A 24,595-nucleotide genomic window follows, 5' to 3' on the forward strand; every position below is an offset into this window, starting at 1 on the left:
CTTCAGTGTGTTTTTGTAGTGGCTGGTGACAGTTTTTCCTTTCACTATTCAGTGCTTCCTTCAGGAGCTCTTGCAAGGCAGGCCTTGTGGTGACAAATTCCCTCAGCATTTGCTTGTCTGAAAGGGATTTTATTTCTCCTTCACTTACGAAGCTTAGTTTGCCCGGATATGAAATTCTGGGTTGGAAATTCTTTTCTTTAAGAATGTTAAATATTGGCCCCTAATCTCTTCTGGCTTGTAGGTTTCTCCTGAGATATCCACTGTTAGTTTGATGGCATTCCCTTTGTAGGTGACCTTGCCTTTCTCTCTGGCTGCGCTTAACATTTTTTCCTTCATTTCAACCTTGGAAAATCTGAGGATTATGTGTCTTGGAGTTGACATTCTTATGGAATATCTTGCTGGGGTTCTCTGGATTTCCTGAATTTGAATGTTAGCTTGTCTTTCTAGGTTGGGGAAGTTCTCCTAGATGACATCCTGAAGTATGTTTTCTAGCATGGTTCCATTCTCCCTGTCTCTTTCAGGTACCCCAATCAGGTTTGGTCTTTTTACATAATCCCATAGTTCTCAGAGGTTTGGTTCATTCCTTTTCATTTTTTTTTCTCTAATCTTGTCTGCCTGTCTTATTTCAGCAGGATAGTTTTAATGTTCTGAGATTCTCTCCTCCATTTTGTCTATTCAGCTATTGATACTTGTGGTTGCATTGTGAAGTTCTTATGCTGTGTTTTTCAGCTCCATCAGGTCATTTATGTTCCTCTCTAGACTGATTATTCTGGTTAACAGCTCCTGTAGTGTTTTATCATGATTCTTAGCTTCTTTGCATTGGGTTAGAACTTACTCCTTTAGCTCAGCAAAGTTCATTATTACTTACCTTTTGAAGCCTACTTCTGTCAATTAATCCATCTCAGCCTCAGCCCAGTTCTGTGCTATTGCTGGAGAGGTGTTGCAATCATTTGGAAGAGAAGAGACGCTCTGGCTTTTTTAATTTTCAGCACTTTTATGTTGATTTTTTCTCATCTTCATGGGTTTATCTACCTTCAATCTTTGAGGCTGCTGACCTTTGGATGAGATTTTTGTGGGGTCTTTTTTGTTGATGTTGTTGTTGCTTTCTGTTTTTCTTTTAACAGCCAGGACCCTCTTCTGCAGGGCTGCTGCAGTTTGCTGGAGGTCCACTCCAGACTCTATTCACCTGGGTCCCTCCCACACCCGGAGATATCACCAGTGGAGGCTGCAGCAAAGCAAAGATGGCTGCCTGCTCCTTCCTCCAGGAGCTCCGTCCCACAGGGGCACCAAACTGATGCCAGCTGGAACTCTCCTGTATGAGGTGTCTGGCCACCCTTGTTGGGAGGTTCCACCCAGTCAGGAGGCACGGGATCAGGGACCTGCTTAATGAAACAATCTGGCTGCCCCTTGACAGAGCAGGTGCACTGCACTGGGGGAAATCCCACTCGTCTGGACTACTGGCCACCTCAGAGCCAGCAAGCAGGAAAGACTAAGTGTGTTGAACAGGAGATCATGACTGCCTCCCCACAGGGGCTCTGTCCCAGGAAGATTGGGGTTCTGTCCGTAAACCCCTGGCTGGAATTGCTGGAATTCTTGCAGGGAGGTGCCACCCAGTGAGGAGGGATGGATCCAGGTCCCAACTAAAGAAGCAGTCTGGCCACAATCTGCCACAGCCACTGTGCTGCACTGTGAGGAATTCTTCTCTGTCCAAACCGTCCGATCTTTCTGGACCAGTGGGGGAAAATGGCCAACTGAAACCGCAGCGATGGCTGCCTCCCCTCCCCCTGGGAACTTGGTCATCTTAGGCAGTCTCCAGCCTGCTGCCACTGGCCACAACCCAAGCAGCCTCTGAGAGACTGCACAGCTCTGTGCTTGAGACCAAAGGCCCTGGTGGCATGGGCTCACAAGGGGATCTCCTCATCCGTGGGTTGCACAGATCCATGGCAAAATTGTGGTTTCCCTGGCAGGGTAGCACATCACTCACCGCCTCCTTTGGCTGGGGTGGGAGTTTGCCTTACTCCATGCAGCTCCCGGCTGGGCCATCACTCCACTCTGCTTTTCCTTGCTTTCCATGGGTCATGACAACCACCTAGTCAGTCTCAATGAGAGAACCTAGATACCTCAGCTGAAAGTGCAGGATTCACTTGCCGTTTTCATTTTTCTCAGTGGGAGCCACAGGCTAGAGCTGCTTCTAATCAGCCATCTTGGCCCCCACAATTATGCATTTGATAAGCTTTCTTTCCTGTAACTGTCCCAATTGCCTTCCAAGAAACTTACTTGGCTGCCTCCAGGCAAAAAAAAAAAAAAAATCTCTATTCAGATAACACCTCTAAAATATTTAAGAATTAAAAATAAATAACTTTCCTATGTGCAACTTGGCAAGGCTGCAACAATTAGCCAAATCACCGGTTTGTCCACTCTAAGACCGTCCATAGACTATGTGTAAGTTAATCTCAATGACACTCTGTATGCCTTTGGACTATGTAATATCAGCATTTTTTCTGGCAAATGAATCCAAAGCCCCCATTTTATTAATAAGTATAAAAAAGGGACCCCACTGAGTAAGCTGTTTAAAAATACTGTGATGGTATAAAAAGGGTAATGGGTTTCTTGATGCTTCAAGTGGACTCACAAAACTCCAGTGCTTACATTTTCAGAAATGCCTCCATGATGTGGGAGGAAAAGGCAGATAAAGCAGTCCATGTTGCTTCACTGATGGTGGTAGCTTCTAATAGCACAGATTCATTCATTCTGAAAATTGAGCTTAGTAAGCACCCACTGGGGCCCACAGACTGAAATTGTCTCAAAAACATAATATGTTATGCTTGAAAGTTTTATAAAATGGAATTCTTTGCAGACATAAAAATTGGGAGATTTCATTTAAAAATCTATATTATTCGTTTCTAACATAATTCAGATCTGAAACCCTGGGCCTGTATTCCCATATAGCAATAATCAACTGGAGTTGAAAAGTGTCTTTCCTTAGAAAAGAGCCCTATTCTTCACAGCCCCCAAGGGCTGCCTACTTCTAGCAGGCATGTGAATCTGCAGCCAATTAGCCTATTAAAGGGCTACAATTTGTGTAATTTAAGTGGAGCTCCCCATCGATTTTGACCATTGCTAGCTAGAGCTCACGGCCAAGAAAGATTGAGTGATATTTAAGACCAGTCTTGGAATACTGAGAGAAAATGAACTATACTCTAGCCACATCTGCCTCAGCAGAGGATAAGAAATCCTTTCTATTGTTGGCTTTGACAGGTAAGCCTGACAGTTGGGTTTTTCTGCCCTTGGAAGGAAGTGCTTTCATGGTCCACTAGGCTCCCACTCTGTTACTTTCCAAATGCAGGGTTCTAATGGCTCATAGCTCTACTATATTTAATGTGGATTTAACTAGCAGAAACTTTAGAGAGTTTTTGAGCCCTTGAAAGTAACAGAGATTGAGAACAATTTAGATCCTTTGTTTCTTTCACTAAACAGACTTTAAAAGAAGACTTAAAGAGAAACTGAATCAGGACATACAAACACCTCTGCCCAAGGAATATAGCTATATTTCCATAATGCTTAGATGTGTATTCTTTTATAATGTGGCATTTCTGAAATCAAATCACATGTGATGTGTACTTTTCATGTAGTATTTCCTTCCTCACAAACCCAGAAAAGCTATAATTAAATCAATGGTACAACTTTAACTTGATGAGATCTTAGAATGGAGAACTATGAGAACCATTATTTGGTTTTAAGTTATTGCTTACGGAATGTCATCAGGATAGAGCCAAGTGATGCTTCTGAGTTAGGATCCAATAGAAGGTACAATGTACTGAATGTGTGTGTCCCTCCAATATTCATATATTGAAATCCAAATCCCCAATATCATGGTATTAGGATGTGGGGCATTTGGGAGTAGATTAGTTCATGAGGGTGGAGCCCTCATGAACGAGATTAGTGACTTTGTAAAAAAGAACCCAGAGAGCTCTCCCACCCTCCTTCTGCCACATGAGGATACAGCAAGAAGTCAGCATCTGAAGCAAGCCCTCACCAGACAATGAATCTTCTGGCGCCTTGATCTTGGACTTCCCAGCCTCCAGAACTGTGAGAAATAAATGTTTGTTGTTTAAGTCACCCAGTCTATGGTATTCTCTTGTAGCAGCCCAAACTGACTAAGACAGAAGGCAAGACTGAAAATCAAGAGAAATACAGACAATAGAAACACATTTATAAAGAATACAGATAATGTTGTTATCTAACACTACTCAAAAATAACTATGCTGAATATGTTCGAGGAAATAAAACAAGATTGAGCAGAAGACTGGAAACCTTAAAAAAAATAAACAAAGGAAACACATGGAACTGAAAAGTATAATGGCAGGAATTTAAAGCTCAGTGGATAAGTTTAATAGCAAATCAGATACCACTGAAGAGTATTAGTAAACTAAAAGATGGCTTAAAAAAACTCAGAATGAAGCAAAAAGAGACAAAAAGATTTAAAATACATGGGAAAAAATAAGGGACATAGGGGATAGAGTGAGAAGGCTAAAAAATAAATGTAATTGGCATCCAAGAAAGAGAAGGGACAGAAAATGGAGTACAAATAATATGCAAAGAAATAATAGCTAAAATTTTTCCCATACTGGTGAAAGACATCAACCTACAGATTCACAAATTTCAAAGCCAGCTAAATATGAAGCAGCCAAGGGTTGGGGGAGAAACTAGAACATACTTTAAAATAATTACAGTTATTATCTCTGGCTTATAATATTAAAAATAAATTTTGCTTCTTTATAATTTTTTCCAAAGTTCTATAATCAGAAAATGTGACCATAAAATTTTGTTATTATTTTTGTTGTTTCTGGGGTTAAGTACCTATCAAGCAAAATGGCTTGGGTCTTCCCTGCCAAGTGTCTAAATCTGGCATTATTCAGTCTTTCATGCCTATTTTTATGTGTTCCCATAGTCTCACCACCCCATAAAAATCTCTTTAATATCTTGTCTAATCATAGAGTAATATAATTTTCTATGAAATTATTTAAATGAGTTTATTCACTAGACTCTAATGGAAAAAGAACGGCCTTCAGGATCAGATAGATATGGGTTCAGATAATCATTTGGTTCCCCAGTGTCCAGAGCAAGCGTATAGTAGGTGTTCAATAAATATTTGTTGGTGGGTGGAAGGGATAAAGGGTTAAATATATTCATTCTTCCACTTAATGAACTAGGGTTTGGAAAAATTACATAATGTCCCCAAGCCTTGCTCTTCTCATCTGTAAAACAGGATAACACTTACCTGGTTGGGCTTGTTCTGAGAAGTAACTGAAATAGCACAGTTTCCTTTTCCCTTACTTGCCTTTGTTCACAAAGCACCCAACTGCCTTTAAATGCCAATGTCCCAAATATATCTTAAAGAAAACCCCACAGGGAAGTACAAAAGCCCATTGTTGAGCCTATTCAAACATAATGCAATATTCCACTCCATTTTCTGGGCTTCTGGTAATGTCTACCCATGACGGCCTTCCATACCTCATTCCAAGGTGTTGATCCCACTTCTGGGTGCCAACCACAGTGTCTGTACATTCGTATCTTTTAATCCTGCACAATAAAGCCTTCAATTGCATCCTACATCAAGCAACTACTGGGTATTATTCTCCCTTATCTCATTTATTTTCTGTACTTCCCAAAGCCACACTATCTCCTATGATGCTTTTTATGTGAATTCTAAGACTTGCCCTCCCAGTTTAGACATCTACCTGGTGGGTACATAGGCCATCTGCACCTCATCAGAGCTTCTCCCCAGGGTCAGATTTCAAAACCATCTTTTTTTCCTACTCATTCTCTTTTTAGAAACCTTTGTGTCTCGCCATTGAACTGATTTATGATTCTTTCCTATTTGAGTTTTTAATGAGTGTTTCATTTATCTTCAGTGGGAAGGGTTTTTTTTGGTGCAAAGCCAAATGAGAATTTAAAATATTTGCATTTCTGGCCTGAAGGAGCATCAGGGTCCTGCTTCACTAAGTGAAATATTCTGTGATTAATAATAAATAGCACATTGCCATGCTACTTTCAGGACTCATCCTGGAGACAGAAACACACTAGGTTTAGCATGCCCTTACATGCTATTGCATGAACAAAAAATAGGAATCAAAGGTGCATTTCTCTGGGATATTGTTTCAGATAAATATTTAAAGAAAGACCTTTCTTATTTTTGTTTTCTTTTTTCCTCCAGGCAACTGTATGAGGTGGTTCTCATGTAAACTGTCATGTCAGTTTACAGAAGCATATGTGATGGCTTTGGAATGGCTCTACAATGAACACTTAAGTCTCCCAGATTCTTTTGCCAGCTCAAGGCACCCATTCCTCAACTTCTACACAAGTGCTTTGCAGCTGAGAACTGGCACTTACAACCTTCAGAGGACTGCCCTTGGGCATGGCCACCACCCTGTACTTCATATGTGTACTTCATATGTGTACTTCATATGAGCTGAAAAATACCTAGGAGATTTTTGTCCCCCTAGGCCCACCCCAGGGTTGCCTGTAGGCAATGACTGATGGGTATGGAAGTTTACAAGCCCAAACAGTGTTCCTGGAGGTGTAATTTATACCCCTCAGAGCCCATGAGATCAGGTTGAGTCTGGGAGTTCAGTTGAAAACGCTCTTGCTTGATTCCATCCCCATTCTTATCTTGCTTCCCCAGCTCTGTTGCTGGTTGATCCTGGGAGTGCTTCCTTTGATAAATCAGTTGGACCCAAGCACGTGACTCAGGGACTGCTTGGGGAAAAAACTAACCTGAGACAACTCTGCTGTTTTCTTAGCCCTAGACATCAAGGTCCCTCATGCCTTCCCTCAGTCTCACTCCTGGAGGGGATGATATCACAAAGAGGTAGCTGTCTTAACCCTGGGCATCAGGCCCTGTGTGCAGCACTCCTAGGCAGTGAAAGGATCTTGGGGAGTATGATTGGCCAAGCAAGTAGAGGCCAGGTCCTCGTGAGAGGACTTCCAACCTCCACAAATACGCTCGCCTTGGGCTCCAGGCCAGCCCCACACCAGCCAAGATGTTTTACCTGAAAGAATTAGGTAGTCTAAGACATTGGGCTTCCCTAACAAAACAGCATGTATCTAAAATCTGCCATGAGATGATTCCCTCTGATGATTTGGTGCTGTCTGTGTAAAGCAAGTAAACTTTTTACAAGTCTGGGGCACAGAGGAGGTCCCAAGAATGACAGCGACTGCCTTTTTCATGAGCCTGAATTACAGGTCTGAGAGACGGATTTTAGTGGATTGACATCCTTTTCTCACCTATGTGATTGTCATACTTGACATAAAAGTAGCTGAGATGACCAGGTCCATAAATTCTATAGGAAGTGGACATCATGATAGTGATATCAGGGAGTAACTATATCAGGAAAATGTGGAGTTATTTTCAGGAAAAGTGGTTCCTCAGGACACACTCATGACACCATTTTCTATGCCCTCCAGTGAAATCAATAATATTAAATGTGTGAAAAGGAAGTCCATACTCTTCATTCCTAACCTGGGAGTGGAGGACCCCTCCATATCCTCTGATAAACACAAAACTTAGGAGTAGATCCTAGCTGTGGTGAGACAACAGACCTCTTCTTTCATTTATTGCTATCCACCAGTGTATGCCTGTCTATAATGAATGAATGAATCTAGAATTTTAATATGATACACCAGCCTTGCATGAATATGTGTCTTTTCCTTTTGCTTAAGTCTCCAAGCCATAACTTCAAAGTTGGAGATGAGAGCTACAAAAAGCCCCTAGAAGCCAAAGAGTTCAAGCACTGCTTTGCCTTTCAGAAGTCCAGCATGTCACACAGAATGATGAAGTGCTATTAACTATTGATTTGATTCATTTTCTTGGATCTTCACACATGTAACGAGTGCCTCCTCTGTGCCCAGCTGAATAAGCCATTAAAAGATGTTTTTCTGTATGTTTAATATAGAAAGTTTTTATTTAAACCCTGAAATAGAAGTGATGCCAGTTCAAGATATTCTACTAAGGTGCTTTATACTTCTCAAGGCTCTCTCTAGCTTCACTTAAACACTTAACAACAAAAAAAAAAGATTTGGGGCTTTCCTTCCACTTACTTATTCCCCAGGTCAGATTTTTACCCAACACAATCTTTTTCAATCAAAAAAGAGAGTTAATAGTTCCAACTAGTACTTGAAGGGATGTCACTGAAGGAAATTCAGCTTTACTTCTTTGGGCCAACTCAACTCATTCTGACCAGAAAAGGAGAAAGACAGAGAGAGAGCAAGAGTAGGGAAAATAAATACATATATAATTTTTTTTCACTTGCACCAATTCTTACTAAGTGACTAGTACCTTTCTTAACTTTGCTTCTATAATTACATCAGAGGATAAGTTGTGAACCAATGAACACAGTAAAGGTAACCATGGGTCCTTAGATGAATTTGAATGAGGTGCGGGGTCTCAGCAAATACTAGCCAACCCCAGAAGTTGACTGTAGTCTGGATTGTAGCAAAGATTTCATCAGGTGCAATTAATTGCAGTGGGTTCATACCACTTAGCCTGCCGTGCTGTCTGAAAAGAAATTTCTTAATCTACAGGTAGAATGCTGAGTTAAATGGAACCAAATTCTAATTTAAATGCTTCTGCTGAGAATAATCATTGGAGATTTGTTGGAATTGGAGCTCCCAGTTTTATCCTATTTGTGTTCTCCCTGTGGTACTAGATAGAACTGTTGATGCAGAGATCACCATTTAACCAGGGCACATTTGTGTAGTTAATGCGGTGTGGACAATTGATCAGGGCACAATTACAAGAGATGAGGCAATTAGAAGAGACCCAAAGACACTTCTTTATGATAGGAGCAGCCATTTTCAAACATGCTGCACAGCATGTTTCAAACCCTTCAGTTTGAACAAACCCTTCAGAAGATACCAAATCCTCTGGGAAGTATTGTTGGCTCTCTCCACAAATAACACTGCAGTCTCCACTCACTCCCATGAACCTACAAAGGACTAAACTTGCTCTTACACACAGAGAAGAGCTTGTGCATGTGCACACGTGTGTGTACAGAATATCAATTCTTAGATTTAACTTTTTTTTAAAATCAGCAATACAGATGATTCATATTTTGAGTATCCTTCAGATAATGCAACCCTAAAATATATGTTAGTCAGCATTGATCAAAGGCTTATCTAATAGTTTAGAGAAACAACTAGATGGTGATCTACCTGACTGTGGTACTTAATTTTATGTGTCAACTAGACTGGATCATGAAATGCCAGATATCTTGTTAAGCATTATATCTGGGCATGTCTGTGAGGGTGTTTCTGGAAGAGATTGGTGTTTGAATTGGTAGAACGAGTAAAAAGGATTGCTCTCCCCCAGTGTGGGCAGGCATCATCCAATCTGTTGAGGGCCAGAATAGAAAAAAAAGGTGCAGGAAGGGATAATTTGGGTTATCTCTCTGCCTGAATGCTTGAGTGGGGAATCCATCTCTGCCCTCAGCACTCTTGGTTCTTAGGCCTTCAGATGCTTACTGAAGCCTACACTATTGGATCTCCAGCCTTCAAATTACACCACTGGCTTTCCTGGTCTCCAGCTTGTAGACAGCACATCATGGCACTTCTCAGCCTCCATAATTGTGTGAGCCAATACTTTGTGTGTATGTGTGTGTGTATACACATATTTATATAAATTCTATTAGTTCTGTTTCTTTAGAGAACCATGACTAATACAAAGCTGTAGACCTCTATTAAGTTAGCTCCTCAAGGAAACACCTTCATGAGGTGTCTTAGGTTGGGTTCTCCTAGAAGCCGCCTGTTCGACAAGGCTTTGAGTGCAAGTAGTTCATTTAGGTGACAATCTTAGGAAGAACCAACAGTGGAATGAGGGAAATAAGACGGGGATTATTATAAATGAGAAAGGAGATAAGACTGCATTATCAAGGAGGTTACCACAGGGGATTACTGAGGCTGAATGATGTTCAGAAACTCTGGGAGACAGTGTGGAGCATGTCTCATCATTATCCTACTCACAGAGGAAGGGATATGAGTTATTACCTACCAATTGTCATTAATCATTTGTTGAAGGATGATGAGATGAACACTAACTCTTCATACCTCCCATTTGCCCACCTATAGGAGCCTGTGCACCCTGAGAGCCAAAGAAAGCCTCAGACAGGGTAGAAGGAGCATAAAAGTACAAGACAGTTGGGTTAGCATGCACAGAAATGGTACGCATAACCAAGTCCAGCTACCTTTTTCTTTTCAGGAAAGGGAGAATGATCTACTTTTTAGAAAGATATAATATTTGAAAAATCAACATTTCTATAATTTATAAAACTGAAGTGAACAACATTTCCTCAGCACCCATCCTTAGATAAGGGGAAGAAAGGAGTAGATGTTAGAATAAAATCAGCAATGGTTGCACCCCCAGATGAATGTGTGTCCACTTTCTTTTAATCTCTGTCCCATCTAATGCTCTATTTTTTTTATTGTTCTTGTTCAGCTTCCAAATTATTTTATTTTACTTTAATTATTTATACCCTGCTTGCTTTCAGAAAGAGTTTGCAGTGATTTACAAAACTATACATACAAAACATGTAATTTCTTCTTTTGCAAATGTTATGTTAATGAAATATTTATGATTGCCAGATACCACCTGAGCTAAAAACCAAGTCAGGCAGGTACTATTCTGTTTCTTTGATATGAGCTGGGTTTTGGAGCTATAAGATTATCTGAGAGTTCCAGCAAAGGAAACAGATCCAGAGTCAGCAAAATTGATGACTGTCATCTAACTGGTAGTAAGGGCCAGGGATGGAGAGATGTTTGTCTCAATTCTTAGCATACTCTTGGCATCCGCCCATTGTCACTTGTCACCAAAATCAAGGAAACAACTTGTGACAGAATTTTGGTTCTGTTTAGAAAAGGCATTAACTTTCTCATCAGGGCATTGTTCATCCTGGAAATCTACTTAACATGAGGCCAGCTCTTACAGACAGCATCACATGGCCTCTCTTCTCTTCCTCATTTTTTCCTGTTCAGCTTATATTTGAGTTTTGTGTCTCTGGACCAAACCAAATATTTTTTACTCCCAGGAAGGTCTTCACCAACCAGGAATAATGACACCAACTGGTGATGTAATCCCCACTGAAAACTCTTTTGATCCCTTTCCAGCCAATGGAATTCTTCCCCCCTGATGTTTTCCAGCCCTCTGGGGGTGTGAATGAGAAATTCTCATTCTCTCTCTATGTGAAATTATGCTTGGATTGCACACACTGTTATTTTTTCATCCGGCAGCAATTTAGAGGCTGAGGCTTACAATTAGCTATTTGATCTTAATCAGTATTGTCCTTGGGCATGGTACACTATGTCTTTCGGATACCACTTTTCCGGTGTTTGGATGGCCTATTTATTTAGACAGCTGAAACTGCCTGTGCCTAAGAGACAGGTCAACTTGGAAAATTTTTGAAAAGTCCTAGTCATTTTATTTTTTCTTCAAAATCAACCTGACACATTCCCATTTGACAGTGTAGATGGGTAGCCTATGTATGTGTTAGAAACTTCACCATCCTCTACTGAATCTGCTTGCTAACATTAGTTTTCTTGGGGCTTCCCCAAATCTCAGAAGATTTCTGCTTCAGCTCCTTGGGGGTGGGTGATAACTCTAAACTACTGGGGGAAATGTTCCCCAGTGGTATACATAGCCAACTTCTCAAACTATAAGAAATGGCCTGAGCTGGGCATTTCTGTTCTGTTTAGCCTTGGGGATGAAGAGAATGAACTTGCAGAAGATTCCTCGGCTGCTAGGCACATTTGAGTCCTAGGAGATCCCACCCAGTTCCTGGCATACTGGAAGCATGTAATAACTTTCATCATCACCATCACTATTACCAAAAGCCTTGCTAGAAGAAGCTGTAGCTGGAAACTGCATGGCATGTAACATTCTTCTAAGGACTAGGAAAGGGCTAAGATTGGAATTGTTTTATAGCTTTGTCAAAAGGAGGGGAAAATATATACTGGATAGCTCTGCCTTATTTCCCCAGTGCCTGGTACCTCATAGACACTCAAAAATGTCTAGCTGGATGAATCTGTAAAGCGCAGGTAATCAAAGTATCTACTACATGGGAACATTGAGACAAATAAATGGGCCACGTCACATAAAGCCCAGAGCCTGTCCTATATTAACGATAGAGAGAATAATGACTATTGCTTTAGTACATGGATACCAACAAGAATACCTTGCATTTTGCAAAGAGGAAGCTTTCATTTTCTGACACAGGAGGAGGGACATGTAGTTAATGCCCTGCAAGGGGAGGGACAAGTGGTAAATGTCCCACAAGGCAGATGCCTTTAAGGAAATGTGGGGTTCTATAACCATTGCCAACAGGCTGGTGTCTGTCTTGGGTCCCATAATGTCAGGGATGCTTGTTTCCAACAGAAGTTAATTGTGCTATGCTCTCACTGTTTGTATCCTCCTCTTTCTTTTTTTTTATATACTTTTTTACCATATTTTAAGTTCTAGGGTACATGTGCACAACATGCAGGTTTGTTACATATGTATACATGTGCCATGTTGGTGTGCTGCACCCATTAACTCGTCATTTACATTAGGTATATCTCCTAATGCTTTCCCTCCCTACTCCCCCCACCCCACAACAGGCCCTGGTGTGTGATGTTCCCCTTCCTGTGTCCAAGTGTTCTCATTGTTCAATTCCCACCTATGAGTGAGAACATGCATGTTTGGTTTTTCGTCCTTGTGATAGTTTGCTGAGAATGATGGTTTCCAGCTTCATCCATGTCCCTAAAAAGGACATGAACTCATCCTTTTTTATGGCTACATAGTATTCCATGGTACATATGTGCCACATTTTCTTAATCCAGTCTATCATTGTTGGACACTTGGGTTGGTTCCAAGTCTTTGCTATTGTGAATAGTGCTGCAATAAACATACGTGTGCGTGCATCTTTATAGCAGCATGTTTTGGGTATATACCCAGTAATGGGATGGCTGGGTCAAACGGTATTTCTAGTTCTAGATCCCTGAGGAATCGCCACACTGTCTTCCACAATGGTTGAACTAGTTTACAGTCCCACCAACAGTGTAAAAGTGTTCCTATTTCTCCACATCCTCTGCAGCACCTGTTGTTTCCTGACTTTTTAATGATCGCCATTCTAACTGGTGTGAGATGGTATCTCATTGTGGTTTTGATTTGCATTTCTCTGATGGCCAGTAATGATGAGCACCCTTCTCTTTCAACCCTTAGTAGGTAGACAGTCCATCCCAGTTCTAATGAATTACCTCTTAACCCAGAACCCAAATACAATCTGCCTGCCATGTTAAGTCCTGTCTCAGTGACCTCATCTGCCAAAGCAAAAGCCAAAAGGGCCTTGGCAAGAAGCAGACAGGTGCAAGCAAAGCGTAAGCAAAGAGTTAGCAAAGCAATGGTGGGTCTGGCCCTTTCAACACTGATGGGTGCTCTGTTTCCGGCTCTTGGAGGTAGTCTTGCTGCATTGTTTACATGGCTTCACTTTGGTGTTTGGCTCTAGCCTTGGTATTTGGCTAGAATGCTGTCCATGCTGAAATAATTCCTGAGTAGCAAAATGCACCCCTTATGTCAGAACCCCTAAGCCTCTTGCCCTGCATGAGACATAGCAATGTTTTGGTCAAGGCCCATGGAGCCCAGGATAGTTCATACTAAGATGTCACTTGGGCTAGGTAGACCCAAGCTCATCTCACAAGGATTGATCTAAGTGAAAAGAAAACTTTTCCCCAAAATTAAAAAAAAAAACCACACATACACACCCACACACACACACCTTGGTAACTATAAAAGGGCAGCTTCTACTATGTTCAGTGGCAGCTTTTGTTTTTTGGATCTAAATCCAAATGGGATGGCATCCCTCTGAATACACCAAGGAGGACATTACAGATTCATTTCATATTAGGGAGGGTGAGTAGATGACAGACCCAGGTAATGTGTAAGAAGACAGTGGCCCACTAGCTAATGGTCTTCCTGGGCTCCTCCAGTCTGCAAAGTCTCTGGGCTATCAAGTACATGCGGGTAATAGCCACGGATTCCTTGGGACTGTTCTCCATGGAATTAGCCCTATGCCCTTCATACCCTCTCAAGACAGATTGCTCCTTTGTTTTTCTCCCTGCCCCTTTAACAAAATACCAAAATGTTACTCTGAAGTCTTGATTGCTCCTTTTTTTTTTCTTCTCCGTGTCCCTTTAACAAAATACCAAAATGTTACTCTGAAGTCTTGTCTCCAAAATAACCAGCAGGGGACTGACACAGCCCACACTAAATAAGTGACCAATAAAACCCCATGAGAAAAAGGGAGGCTGGCCAGATAACATGATGCTTTGAGCAACCTGCTCTGGAGTGTCCGAATCTAGTTTCTCCCCATCATTACTCTATTTGTCATTTCTAACAGCTCCCTCCCAAGGCTGTCCAGGTTACAAAGCCTCAGCATTCAACATGCCTAATGTGGGTGTCTTTTCCTGGGATTCAGTATTTCTTTACAACAATGACACTGGCACCACCTACTTGTCCTTTTAAAAACAGATCTTTCTTGCCTGTATGTTGGTGCAGTGGTGGCAATATTTAGTGTTTAGCAATGGCTTGAGGAGGTTTGCAAAGGAAACTCAGAAAGTCTTGGGAGAGTTTCCTTAAATCCTAGGACTTTGAGAAAGTTATGTCATAATTGTCCAGATTGTAGAAACTAGTGTTGTTGCCCTAGTCCCTTATCCAGGGAATCCCTTACTTTCTGCCATACTTTTAAATGGCCGTAATGTGGAATCAGAAACAGTGGGATGGCTCCTATTACTCAATTCAGTGCCTTATGTGGATCATCTCATCCCCTCCCTACAAACACCCTAAGAGGAATTTGGTATTATTTTTCTGGAGGTTATAAATGGGGAAAGTAAGGCTCATAGGAGCTAAATGGCTCGCTCAAGACCACCTGACTAGTTAATTGAAGACTCAGTGTCAAACCAAGGTTTTTCTGGCCACAGATTCTAAGGTGATTCTTCACGTTGGGGCGTACCATCTCATGATGGACAAAGATGCACCTGTCTTCTGTGTATTAAGGATAAGAGAGGTCTTAGAACTGTGAAAAAAAGGCAGTAAAAATTCCATTTTTAAATGCCTCACCCTCAGAGATCTCAAAATAATTTGCAGTAATTCCACCTAGCCTGCAGTATATGCATCTGTCCGTGATGGGAGAGATGTTAGTTTACCCACTAGGGGTCTCAGTACATTCTCACTGGTTCGGCTTCATGTTTTCATAAACACCCCAAAGTTCCTAATTGTTTATTCTGATGAGAAGCGCGGGTCTCCCCTTTGAAGCTAAAGCATAAAGTGTGCCTCTCAGCCTGAGCTCTTTTCTTCCCAGGCCTTGGGATAGGCCAGTGGGAACCTTCAGAGACTCCAAAACCCAAATGAATCCAGATTCACCATTTTTCTTTAATTGGTGGAGGCCGATTTGTTTTGCTCCAAGGCGCGTCAGAGCCCGCAGTGTGAGCATTGTGCCCCAAGAGTTAGCCTGTTTCATCGTCCTTCATTAGGATGCAGGGGGAAGTCCCAGCCCCGTCAACTGGGCCGGGGGAACAAAGGCAACATGGAAATTAGAGCAGGACGATGAATCCCTTGCTCTCCACTTTTTCAAAACAAGATTCTGACCATTTACTCGAGGACCCATTTTGTTGTGTTCCATACAAAGAAACAGGAAACTTCAGAGGGAAGAAGGGGCCCCAGTTTCCTACACGGTGGCCCAGGGAGGCTGGAGGTTGCTGACGGTGTTGGCAGGAGGCTAGCTTGGCCTCAAGGCGGAGGAGGGGGCTGTTCCCCTTGTTGTGCTTCCGAGGAGGTCACCCAGGCACCGGGGGACGTTTTTGCTCCTTCGGAAACAATCTAGGGCAGGTGAGGCCTGGGGCAGCAGCCCTTGAAGACTGTCCCATCGGGGGCTCTCACACCTTCTTGACAGCTGGTACTAGGCCAAATCTAGCTGATTATTTTGCATTCTTTATCTCCTGTCCCATGAAAGTCTGAAGGAGAAATTTCTCCCCAGACCAATGGAATTCCTTTGAAAATAAATTCATTTCCAGCTTGACAAGGATGGATCCTAGTTTCTGAAATGCAGGTCCCAAGTCTTATTTTGAGGACAGGTGTTGATAATGAATGGCTCGTCTTCTAAATTGCCAAAACCTTTTAGTGACCACAGTAGCTCTCAAAATCAAAATACGTGTACCCTTTGAATGAACAGTTCAGCATCTAAGAATTTATCTTACAAAAATATTTCTATGTATGAACAAAGAAATATATGTAAGGATATTCACTGCAGTGCTCTTCATAATAGCAAAATGTTAAAAGCAATATCAAGTCCATCTTAAGGACTTGGATGAATATATAATTATATTAATACATTCAGCCATTCAATGAATATTCAGCAATCATTTTTTCAAATCAGAATACCAACATGGACTGATCTTGAAAAAATATCCATAACATGGGGACTGAAAATAAATTGAAAAATTGTATGAATACTTAACTCACTTGTGTTTAAAACAAGGTTTTTCAACCTTGGCACTACTGATCTTTGAGCCAGATAACTGTTGTGGGGCCTGTCCTGTGCAGTGTAGGATGTTTAGCGGCATCCCTGGCCTCTACCCACTAGATGCCAGCAGCACACCACCTCACTCCTACAATTATCACAACCAACACTATTTCCAGACATTGCCAAATGTCCCCTGTGGGTAGAGATGGAGAGCAAAATCACCCCTGGTTGAGAACCACTGATTTAAAATAATGACACATAGACCACTTAGGTTTGCATACCGCAGAAAAAAAAGTGTAGAAGAATATCCACCAAGTTCTTACAATGCTTCCACTGGGAACCAGGATTGGCCAGGAAAAAACAATGTTCTCTTTTTCTTCTATACACGTCTGTACTGTTTGATTTTTTTGACATATATTTCTGCAATTAAGTAGAAAATCTACTTCTATTCCACTCCACTCACAGACATACACGTACATAAGGAAAATAAAGAGAATAGCTTCTATCAAGAGTCTGTACATCGGAATTCTATTTGGAAAAGAGAAACAGATGAGCTTTAACTGGGATGGGAAGTCCTTTAAGAGGACTCGCTAATGGGACATGATGGTAACCAGAGTTCATCAGTGAAGCATCTGGAGTTTCACCAAGACATACAGCAAGTGTCGTGTCTGAGAGATTGTGAACTAAGTGGGAAATGTGAAATTATGGCCTCTGGTTTTGAATTTGATGGGGACCAGTGTCTTGCATTCTCTGCTTCAAATCACTCATTTGCAAAACTGAGCATTTACCTTTCCACAAAGACTTGAAGAGATCATTAAAGCAGCACCTGTGAAATGATTTGCCCTCGTCGGATTTGGCACTGCATAAATGAAAGATTTCTCATTAATGTTGATTTTGGTCATTAATATTGATTTTAAAGCCATTAAAAAAAAAGAGCCTAGTCTAATTTGGGCACTTCAGAGTTTGGGGAACCCCAGATGATTGGGTTTCTTCCTAATTTCGAAAGAATTCCCGCCAGGATGTTTTGAATTTGTTGGTATCCTCATGAGGAAAACAAGAAAATAAATCTTTTTGCTCTTTTTTGCTTTTCTAACTGATAGACTGCTCTGGAAAAATTGCTAAGGTTTACTCAGAAATTATAACATAAACTGCCATAGCCATTTTTTGTGACGTGTCCCCCAGTGAGTTAGTTGATACTCGTGCCAAATTTCCTAGAAGGAAAAATGAACCTGGATCTTACAGAAAACAGACAAACAAAAAACATTTAGTTCCCCCATATTGATGCCAGTAAATGACATATCGGATATCCACTGGTAACACCTTCACTTCACTATAACTACATGTTACTAAGGGAATTATGACTTTTGAACAATATTTTGAAAACCAGCAAGGTAGAATTTTCCTGCCCATCTATGCTGATGCTTTAAAGTAATTTGAGACAGTTTGTGAATTAAGTTATGAATCAGTTCATAGTGACATATTTTACATTCTTTTTTCATTATGTTTCTTATTTTCTTAATGGAATAACAATGCTGAGGAATCTGTTTTGACTCACAAGCTACCTATGAATATTTTAATCATAAGTTTTGGACCAATTTATTTTTCTTTCCTAATTTGAATGAGCTTCCTAAAGACATTTTGGCTTTATCTGGTGATGTTTTACTTCTTTCCAATTCTACTTTTTTTTTTTTTTATCAAAGCATTGTGTAATTCGTTCATCAAGAAATTAAGCCTTCCCTCTTTTTGTTTCCTCCTCTGAAGCTCAGTATTTGCCATTGTCAAGAATCTAGAATCGCTCTACATACAAATTCTTGAAGCCAAGAGAATGCAACATTTCTCTGGTCTGCCTTGCACACAACATGGCAGGCTCAAATGAGGCAAGAACCACGACGCAGAACATCATTTTCTATGTCTGTAGCAGTCACACTCAAGTGAGCTGTGCCAAACCAGGGCAAGGATGCTTTTAGTAGAAATCAATGGCACACACAGGGACCCACTATTGAGACCATGGTTTCCATCTGCATTGTTTGCAAGAAAACATTAGTGAAAACTGGGCCAGTGCAGTGGCTCACGCCTGTAATCCCAACACTTTGGGAGGCCGAGGCGGGTGGATCACGAGGTCAGGAGATCAAGACCATCCTGGCTAACACGGTGCAAACCCGTCTCTGCTAAAAATACAAAAAATTAGCCGGGTGTGGTGGCGGGCGCCTGTAGTCCCAGCTACTTGGGAGGCTGAGGCAGGAGAATGGCGTGAACCCAGGAGGCGGAGCTTGCAGTGAGCCGAGATCGCGCCACTGCACTCTAGCCTGGGCCACAGAGAGAGACTCTGTCTCAAAAAAAAAAAAAAAAAAAAAGGAAAACATTAGTGAAAATTAATTCAAAACATACACAAACTTTAGAGAATACTGCCAGACCAGGCTGTTAGATGACCACAGAGTACCTGTGCACTCTAGTTAGAAGTGACTGTAGTAGATACTGTTGGTGCTCTGCCCTCGGGTCTATTTTCTGTGTTTCTGTGGGCCCTTTTCCCCTCCCCATCCTATGGTATTTTACTTCCAATGGCCTGTACTTGTGATTCTCTTTCAGGGAACTGCTCAGGGGCTACTGGAACCACTTTGCCCACATGCATAGAAAGCCATGTGTGCCCACGGTTTATGTCCTCCAGTTCCCCAGGGCAGCCCGCACCCAATGACTGATTGCTGTGGGCATATGAAAGCCCAGATCCCTTGCCTTAAAGCTAGAACATTACTCTAAGGAGTAATGTACATTCCAGATCTCATGACAGGTTAACACTGAGGTTGGTATTTTGCCTGAAATCGCACCCCTACTTGGCCTCCTTCCCTTCCCAGGTCAGCTTCCCACACCCCTATAACCTTCCCCAGGGAGCCTGTCCTTAACACTTCACTTGTGTACACATTCTCAACTCACGATCTGCTTTGGGAAAACCTACCTAGGACACTATCTGTCCTCCTTTGCTCTCCCCCAAATTCTTGTCCTTATGCACATCACATTCCATGCTGATGGCTTCCATCTGTGACACCTGTTTTCGGTCTGGTAACCAAGGCCTTATATAAGATATGTGTTAAAACATGACCATATAGTTTGTCATCCAATTCAAGACATTTTGCTCACGAAAGAGGATGCTATTAATAATTTTGCTCAGCAAAATGTGTATCTACCACCCTCATTGCAGGGCTTCAAGTTATGCAATAAGTCACATTGGAGCCTGTGAATGGTGCCGGAGTATAAATCTAAAATACAGATCTTAGAATGGACAGGGATACAGACTGAGCCACAGGAAAGTCTGTTGACCTTTTTCAGTGTTTTTGAGCTCTGAATATTACTAGAGGCCATTGTATCTTTCTAAGAGGTATTTGCAGCAAGTGAGGGTTGGAAATGCCAATAGACAAACCTAGGAAGTTGCAGAGAACCTGACTCAGAAGCAGCTATGCCCTTCTGAGAATCACTCACTGGGAGTGTCCACACTGTGCACCATCTTGGACAGACCATCCTAGACATGAAGAAAGAGTTGGCCCTGCAAGCTCTTAAAATCCTTCCATACCAGCCCCATCTGACACCTTAACTCCCACTTAGGAAGCATACTCACGATTTTCACAGCGCTGCCCAGTATAGCCTGCCAAGCAGGCACACTTGTAAGATCCAGCCTTGTCAAGGACGCACGTGCCGTCATGGAAACAAGGGGATGAGGAGCATGCTGTAAGAGAAAAGGCATCCCTCAGTGCCACTATGCATTGAGTCGATGTCTTCAGGCCCAGAGTCTTGACCAAAGTCTTTTAATTGCTTATTAAAGTCTTCTTGCAATGTTTTTTCTTCCCTTTACAGAATTCATATTATGATTATTTGAAAATGCCTAAAATAGATACTCATTAAATATCAAATGTTGGTGATATTATTTGATGTTTTTGAGGGCCCCAGAAGTACGCTTAATGCTCTTATAGTCTGAAGACCACAAGGCAATTCAAACAAGAACATTAAATTGATGAAAGCAGAGCCATGCTTGTATCTCTCCCATAGGGGTTTCAGTGGACAGAGACATCCTTGGGTAGCTGAAGACCATCTTTTTTCAAATAAAAGATCACCATCCTGGGTACTGGGGCAATGCAACTGGAAGACAATCCTTATGACACTGTTGAAGGTATATTCAATAATTTCCAAACTTACATTCTGTAATCATTAGTCCCTTGAGATGTTGATGTGTTTTACTAAGGGTTCTGAGCTCAAATATGTTAGGGAAATGTTGCTGACATTCAATGCTAATTAACCAGATTTCTTTACTGCAGAACTTCTCAGTTCAATGCCCCAATATACATTGTGAGTTTCCTAATATACATTGTGAATTTCAAGCTTATTTGACCTCAAAGCCTGCATTTTACAAGGCATCCTGGGGACTATTTTTCTACAGAAAAGATTTTGAGAAACACTCATCTGTGTGTTATCCATCAATCCTACATTCATTTATCCCAATGTAGAAGTATATTCCTTGGCTCAGTTCAACAAACCTGTCTTGAGTACTTGCTCAAAACATGACAAGGGAGAAATACAAGGAAGAACAGGATGTCCTATTTACCAGATTAAAGCTACTTGAAGAAAAATATAAAACGACTATGACTTGAAGCATAATATAGTTAGTGTATTATGAAGAAAGAAGAGGCAATGCTACAAGACATTCAAAAAAGGGCAAAGTCATAGCTTGTTGGAGCAAGAGAAAAGATTTAGGAGAGGAGGAAGAATGTAGTAGGGGCTATGAAGGATGGATTTTGATGTGCAGGTTGCAGACAGGTGACTTTAGCCAGAGGAAATATCTTGAAGGCAAGTGAACAAACAGGGATGTTTGAAAAATGGGAAGTGGTATTATTTGACGGCATTGATAAAACACAGGCCAGTATTGCCAAAGTTCTCCAGGGGAGGTTGAGGAGGTCATTTCAGAGGAGAAAGACATTCTCCTGACCGTCCCTCAGTCCCAGATTCACAGACTGGCCGGCCACTGCTGCCCCTACCTGGCTTGCTGACTGTCCTAAGCCCCCGCAGACGCATCTCATGTGGGACGTTGCTCAGCCTATACCTGCAGGGTGTCACCAAGGGAAGAGGATTCAGGCACAGGCTGATCACACCACAGCAGCAAAGCATCAGAACTCCCAGGCCCTGCACAGCTCCACAGGGGGCAGGCACAGAGACTGTAGAGAGCACCTGCTGAGAGTTCCTGTAGGCAGCCTCCTAAAAGAGGGGTAGACCGGGGAGCAGGGTCTCCTGGCCTTGCTGAACAGACAGGACTGAAGAAACACTGATTATTCAGCCACGCGCCTTCTTTCCTGAGACTTTCATGTCATACCCTATGAATAAGGAAGTCTTAATGATCAGAATACCATTATAAGTTCTTTTTTAATTCAGTTTTTTTTTTAAATCAAACTTCAAGCCTGTGTTTATTTTGTAAAACCTGATGCAATCTGATCTCAGAACGATGAGAGTGGGGTGATTGCTTAGGATTAAGCATTTTGTTCAGTTTGGTCAAATCCTACTTCCTAATATGATCACAGCAAGAGTTACAGTCAGGCTTAAAGTTACTCATCAAGTCAATGACATTTACCATTATGGTCTTTTAATACCTATTTTATAGGTGGCAAGTGGAGGGTAAATGTATGCCTAGGGTTGGGCAGCTGTTGAATTCTTACTATGTACCAGACTATGCCAAGCTCTCCATTTGTTCTGTCTCTCAGAGCCTCCTTAATGGAGAAGGATCTACTATTACTCCCTTATCACTCATTAGGAAACAGAGGCCCAGCGGGGTAGAAGAACTTACCCAAGGTCACATAGCTTGATCTGTCAGGGATTTAAAGCCAATGCTCCCAACCATGAGAGGTCACCCTGTGTGAGCTCTAGAGCCAAACAGCTTGGGTACAAATCTCTAGATCTGCCCCTATATCTGTATGACCTTGGACAAGTCATTCAGCCTCTCCGTGCTTTAGCCACTGCCATTTGTGTAAGGGAGATCATTCCTAGTTCTGGTTCTGAGTGAGTTTTTCTGAAATACACCTTGCTATTTCTTTTTTCTCAGTGTGTAGGCTGTTTCTAAGAACACAGCCTACTACGTTTTAATAAGGATGAGAGGAAGAAAGGAAGGGACATGGAAAGGAGATATTTATCTGGAGCAAGCCATAAAATGCCACATTTGTCTCCTTGGCCTTTACCTGTGATCTCCTCATAAATGGCATGGAAACCATCAAAATTCTTGGAGCCATCGGAGTGGAAGAGGACGTGGAGTGAGGATCCTATGCTCTGGATAGGAGCTGGCCGCTCGTTGCCACAGACACGCTTGATGATCTGGCCATCGCGGTTGTCTCCATCACGAACCTCAACATAGTCATACTGGCACATGTAGTCAAACTCCAGACTCAACATGACAAATCTGTGGGTGGACAGGGTGACGGAGGGAAACAGATGGGCCCTGGACAGTCCTGAGACCGCTGGGCACATTCAAGGCCAGATGAGGAACAGGCCTGAGGAACAGATGGTGTCACTGGCCTGATCTGATAGGAAAATGGTCCTCAGAGGTTGGCGAATTTCTCTTAGCGGAGGAGAATGTATTTGTGCACTGTTTGCACGTATGTGCACATGCAAGTGCCTGCCCAGGTGGAGCAAGGTGCCATAATCCATGCAGAGATTCTTTGCATGTGTTGGTGTCTTTTCCAGGGCACCTTTTCCTCCCAGTCTGTGTGGCTGGTTCCTTCCTATCCTCAGGCCTAAGCTTAAATATTCTCTCCTCAAAGAGGCTTCCCTGACCACTCTTTCCAAAGAAGATCCCTTATTTTTCTCATACTGTAGACATAAATTTCAACCTCTTATATTTACCTCCTTGACTTTTTGTGTGTCTATGTGTGGCCTGTCTTCTCCACTGGCCTGCAAGTAACTTGAAGGCAGAGAGGAACACCTGCCTCATTCCACAGTTTTCACAGTGTCCAGCGCAGTGCCTGGCCTATGGAGATGCTACAGATATTGCCAAATATACGACTGAATGGATACTTTATTGTAATTTTATAGTTGGAGAATGAAAAAAAAGCTCGTATTGTTTTGCAAGACTAAGTAAAGGGGAAAACAACAACAACAACAAAAAAACCTCTGCACACTCTTCCGTTTGATGGAAGAATCAGAAGGTAATTATCTTCTAGGCAACGATAATTCTCACCCAAAGAGTAGAGAAAGTAGCACCAAGTCAGAATTTTAGGGGTTAAGGAAACCTGACACATCCATGCTTATCCAAAAGGGGTCTTGGGTTTGAAAACACTGAGATACACCAGATTGGAAACACAGAAGATGACATTAAGCCCCCGATTCCAAGAGACAAGAAAAGCAGCAGCCACATCCCAGGGCAAGAGAGGCGAAAGCATTTTTCCAGGATTCCCAAGGGAATACCTGAGTATCAAGTTCACAAAATGTATGTCTGTATCTTCTCCTCCACACTCTGGAGAAAAAATAGAAATAGAACGGCCCATAACTGCTGCCTAAAATGTTGGGAGTAGGGATATTTCTGCCACCTACAGTAAAAACCCAACATGCCAGCATTAGGGAACACTGGAATATAGTGACAATCAGTATATTGATTTTAAGTGTTCTAAAAGGTACTACTAACAAAGAAATCCAATAACCGAGTTTCATCAGTGTTTACTTCACAAAGGGTTGATCACAGAGCTTTTGGGGTGTAGGTCCTGTGAATCGCATTTTGTACAGCCTGCTCTAACATCTAAGAGGACAGCTGATTTCTTATGCAGATGCCACCATGCGCTCACTGTGTGTGTTAAGGAATCAGCTCCTTCTCTTGGCCTTGATATCTTTGTCTTCAGAGTAAGGGAGAAGCTACCACCTGACAGAAGCCAGTTTTTTCTGAAGCTGAAGAGACATTGCAACTATATTTGCGTTCATGCATTCATTTGTCCATTTGTTCACTTACTGAACACATATTTCTGGAGGCCAGCTCTGTCCCAGACACTGTACTAGGTGCTGTCAGCATAGCAGTGCCCCAGCTACCAGCTAGGCAC

General features: G+C 41.9%; 1 protein-coding gene across 2 annotated transcripts in view; it reads right to left on the reverse strand.

Moving 5' to 3' along the window:
* Positions 1-24,595, reverse strand: part of PAMR1 (peptidase domain containing associated with muscle regeneration 1) — a 94,088-nt gene that overhangs the window by 15,942 nt on the left and 53,551 nt on the right. Inside the window, exons 5-7 of one of the 2 annotated variants that reach the window (XM_003830366.6) lie at positions 22,751-22,968; positions 20,152-20,259; positions 4,037-4,087 (exon numbers count right to left, since the gene is read on the reverse strand). In XM_003830366.6, the coding sequence (XP_003830414.1) occupies positions 4,037-4,087; positions 20,152-20,259; positions 22,751-22,968 (377 nt within the window). The remainder of the gene's footprint in view (positions 1-4,036; positions 4,088-20,151; positions 20,260-22,750; positions 22,969-24,595) is intronic. The other variant, XM_003830365.6, reaches the window with a different exon arrangement.

This window comes from Pan paniscus, chromosome 9 (genome assembly GCF_029289425.2).
Source record: "Pan paniscus chromosome 9, NHGRI_mPanPan1-v2.0_pri, whole genome shotgun sequence".
Lineage (NCBI taxonomy): Eukaryota > Metazoa > Chordata > Mammalia > Primates > Hominidae > Pan > Pan paniscus.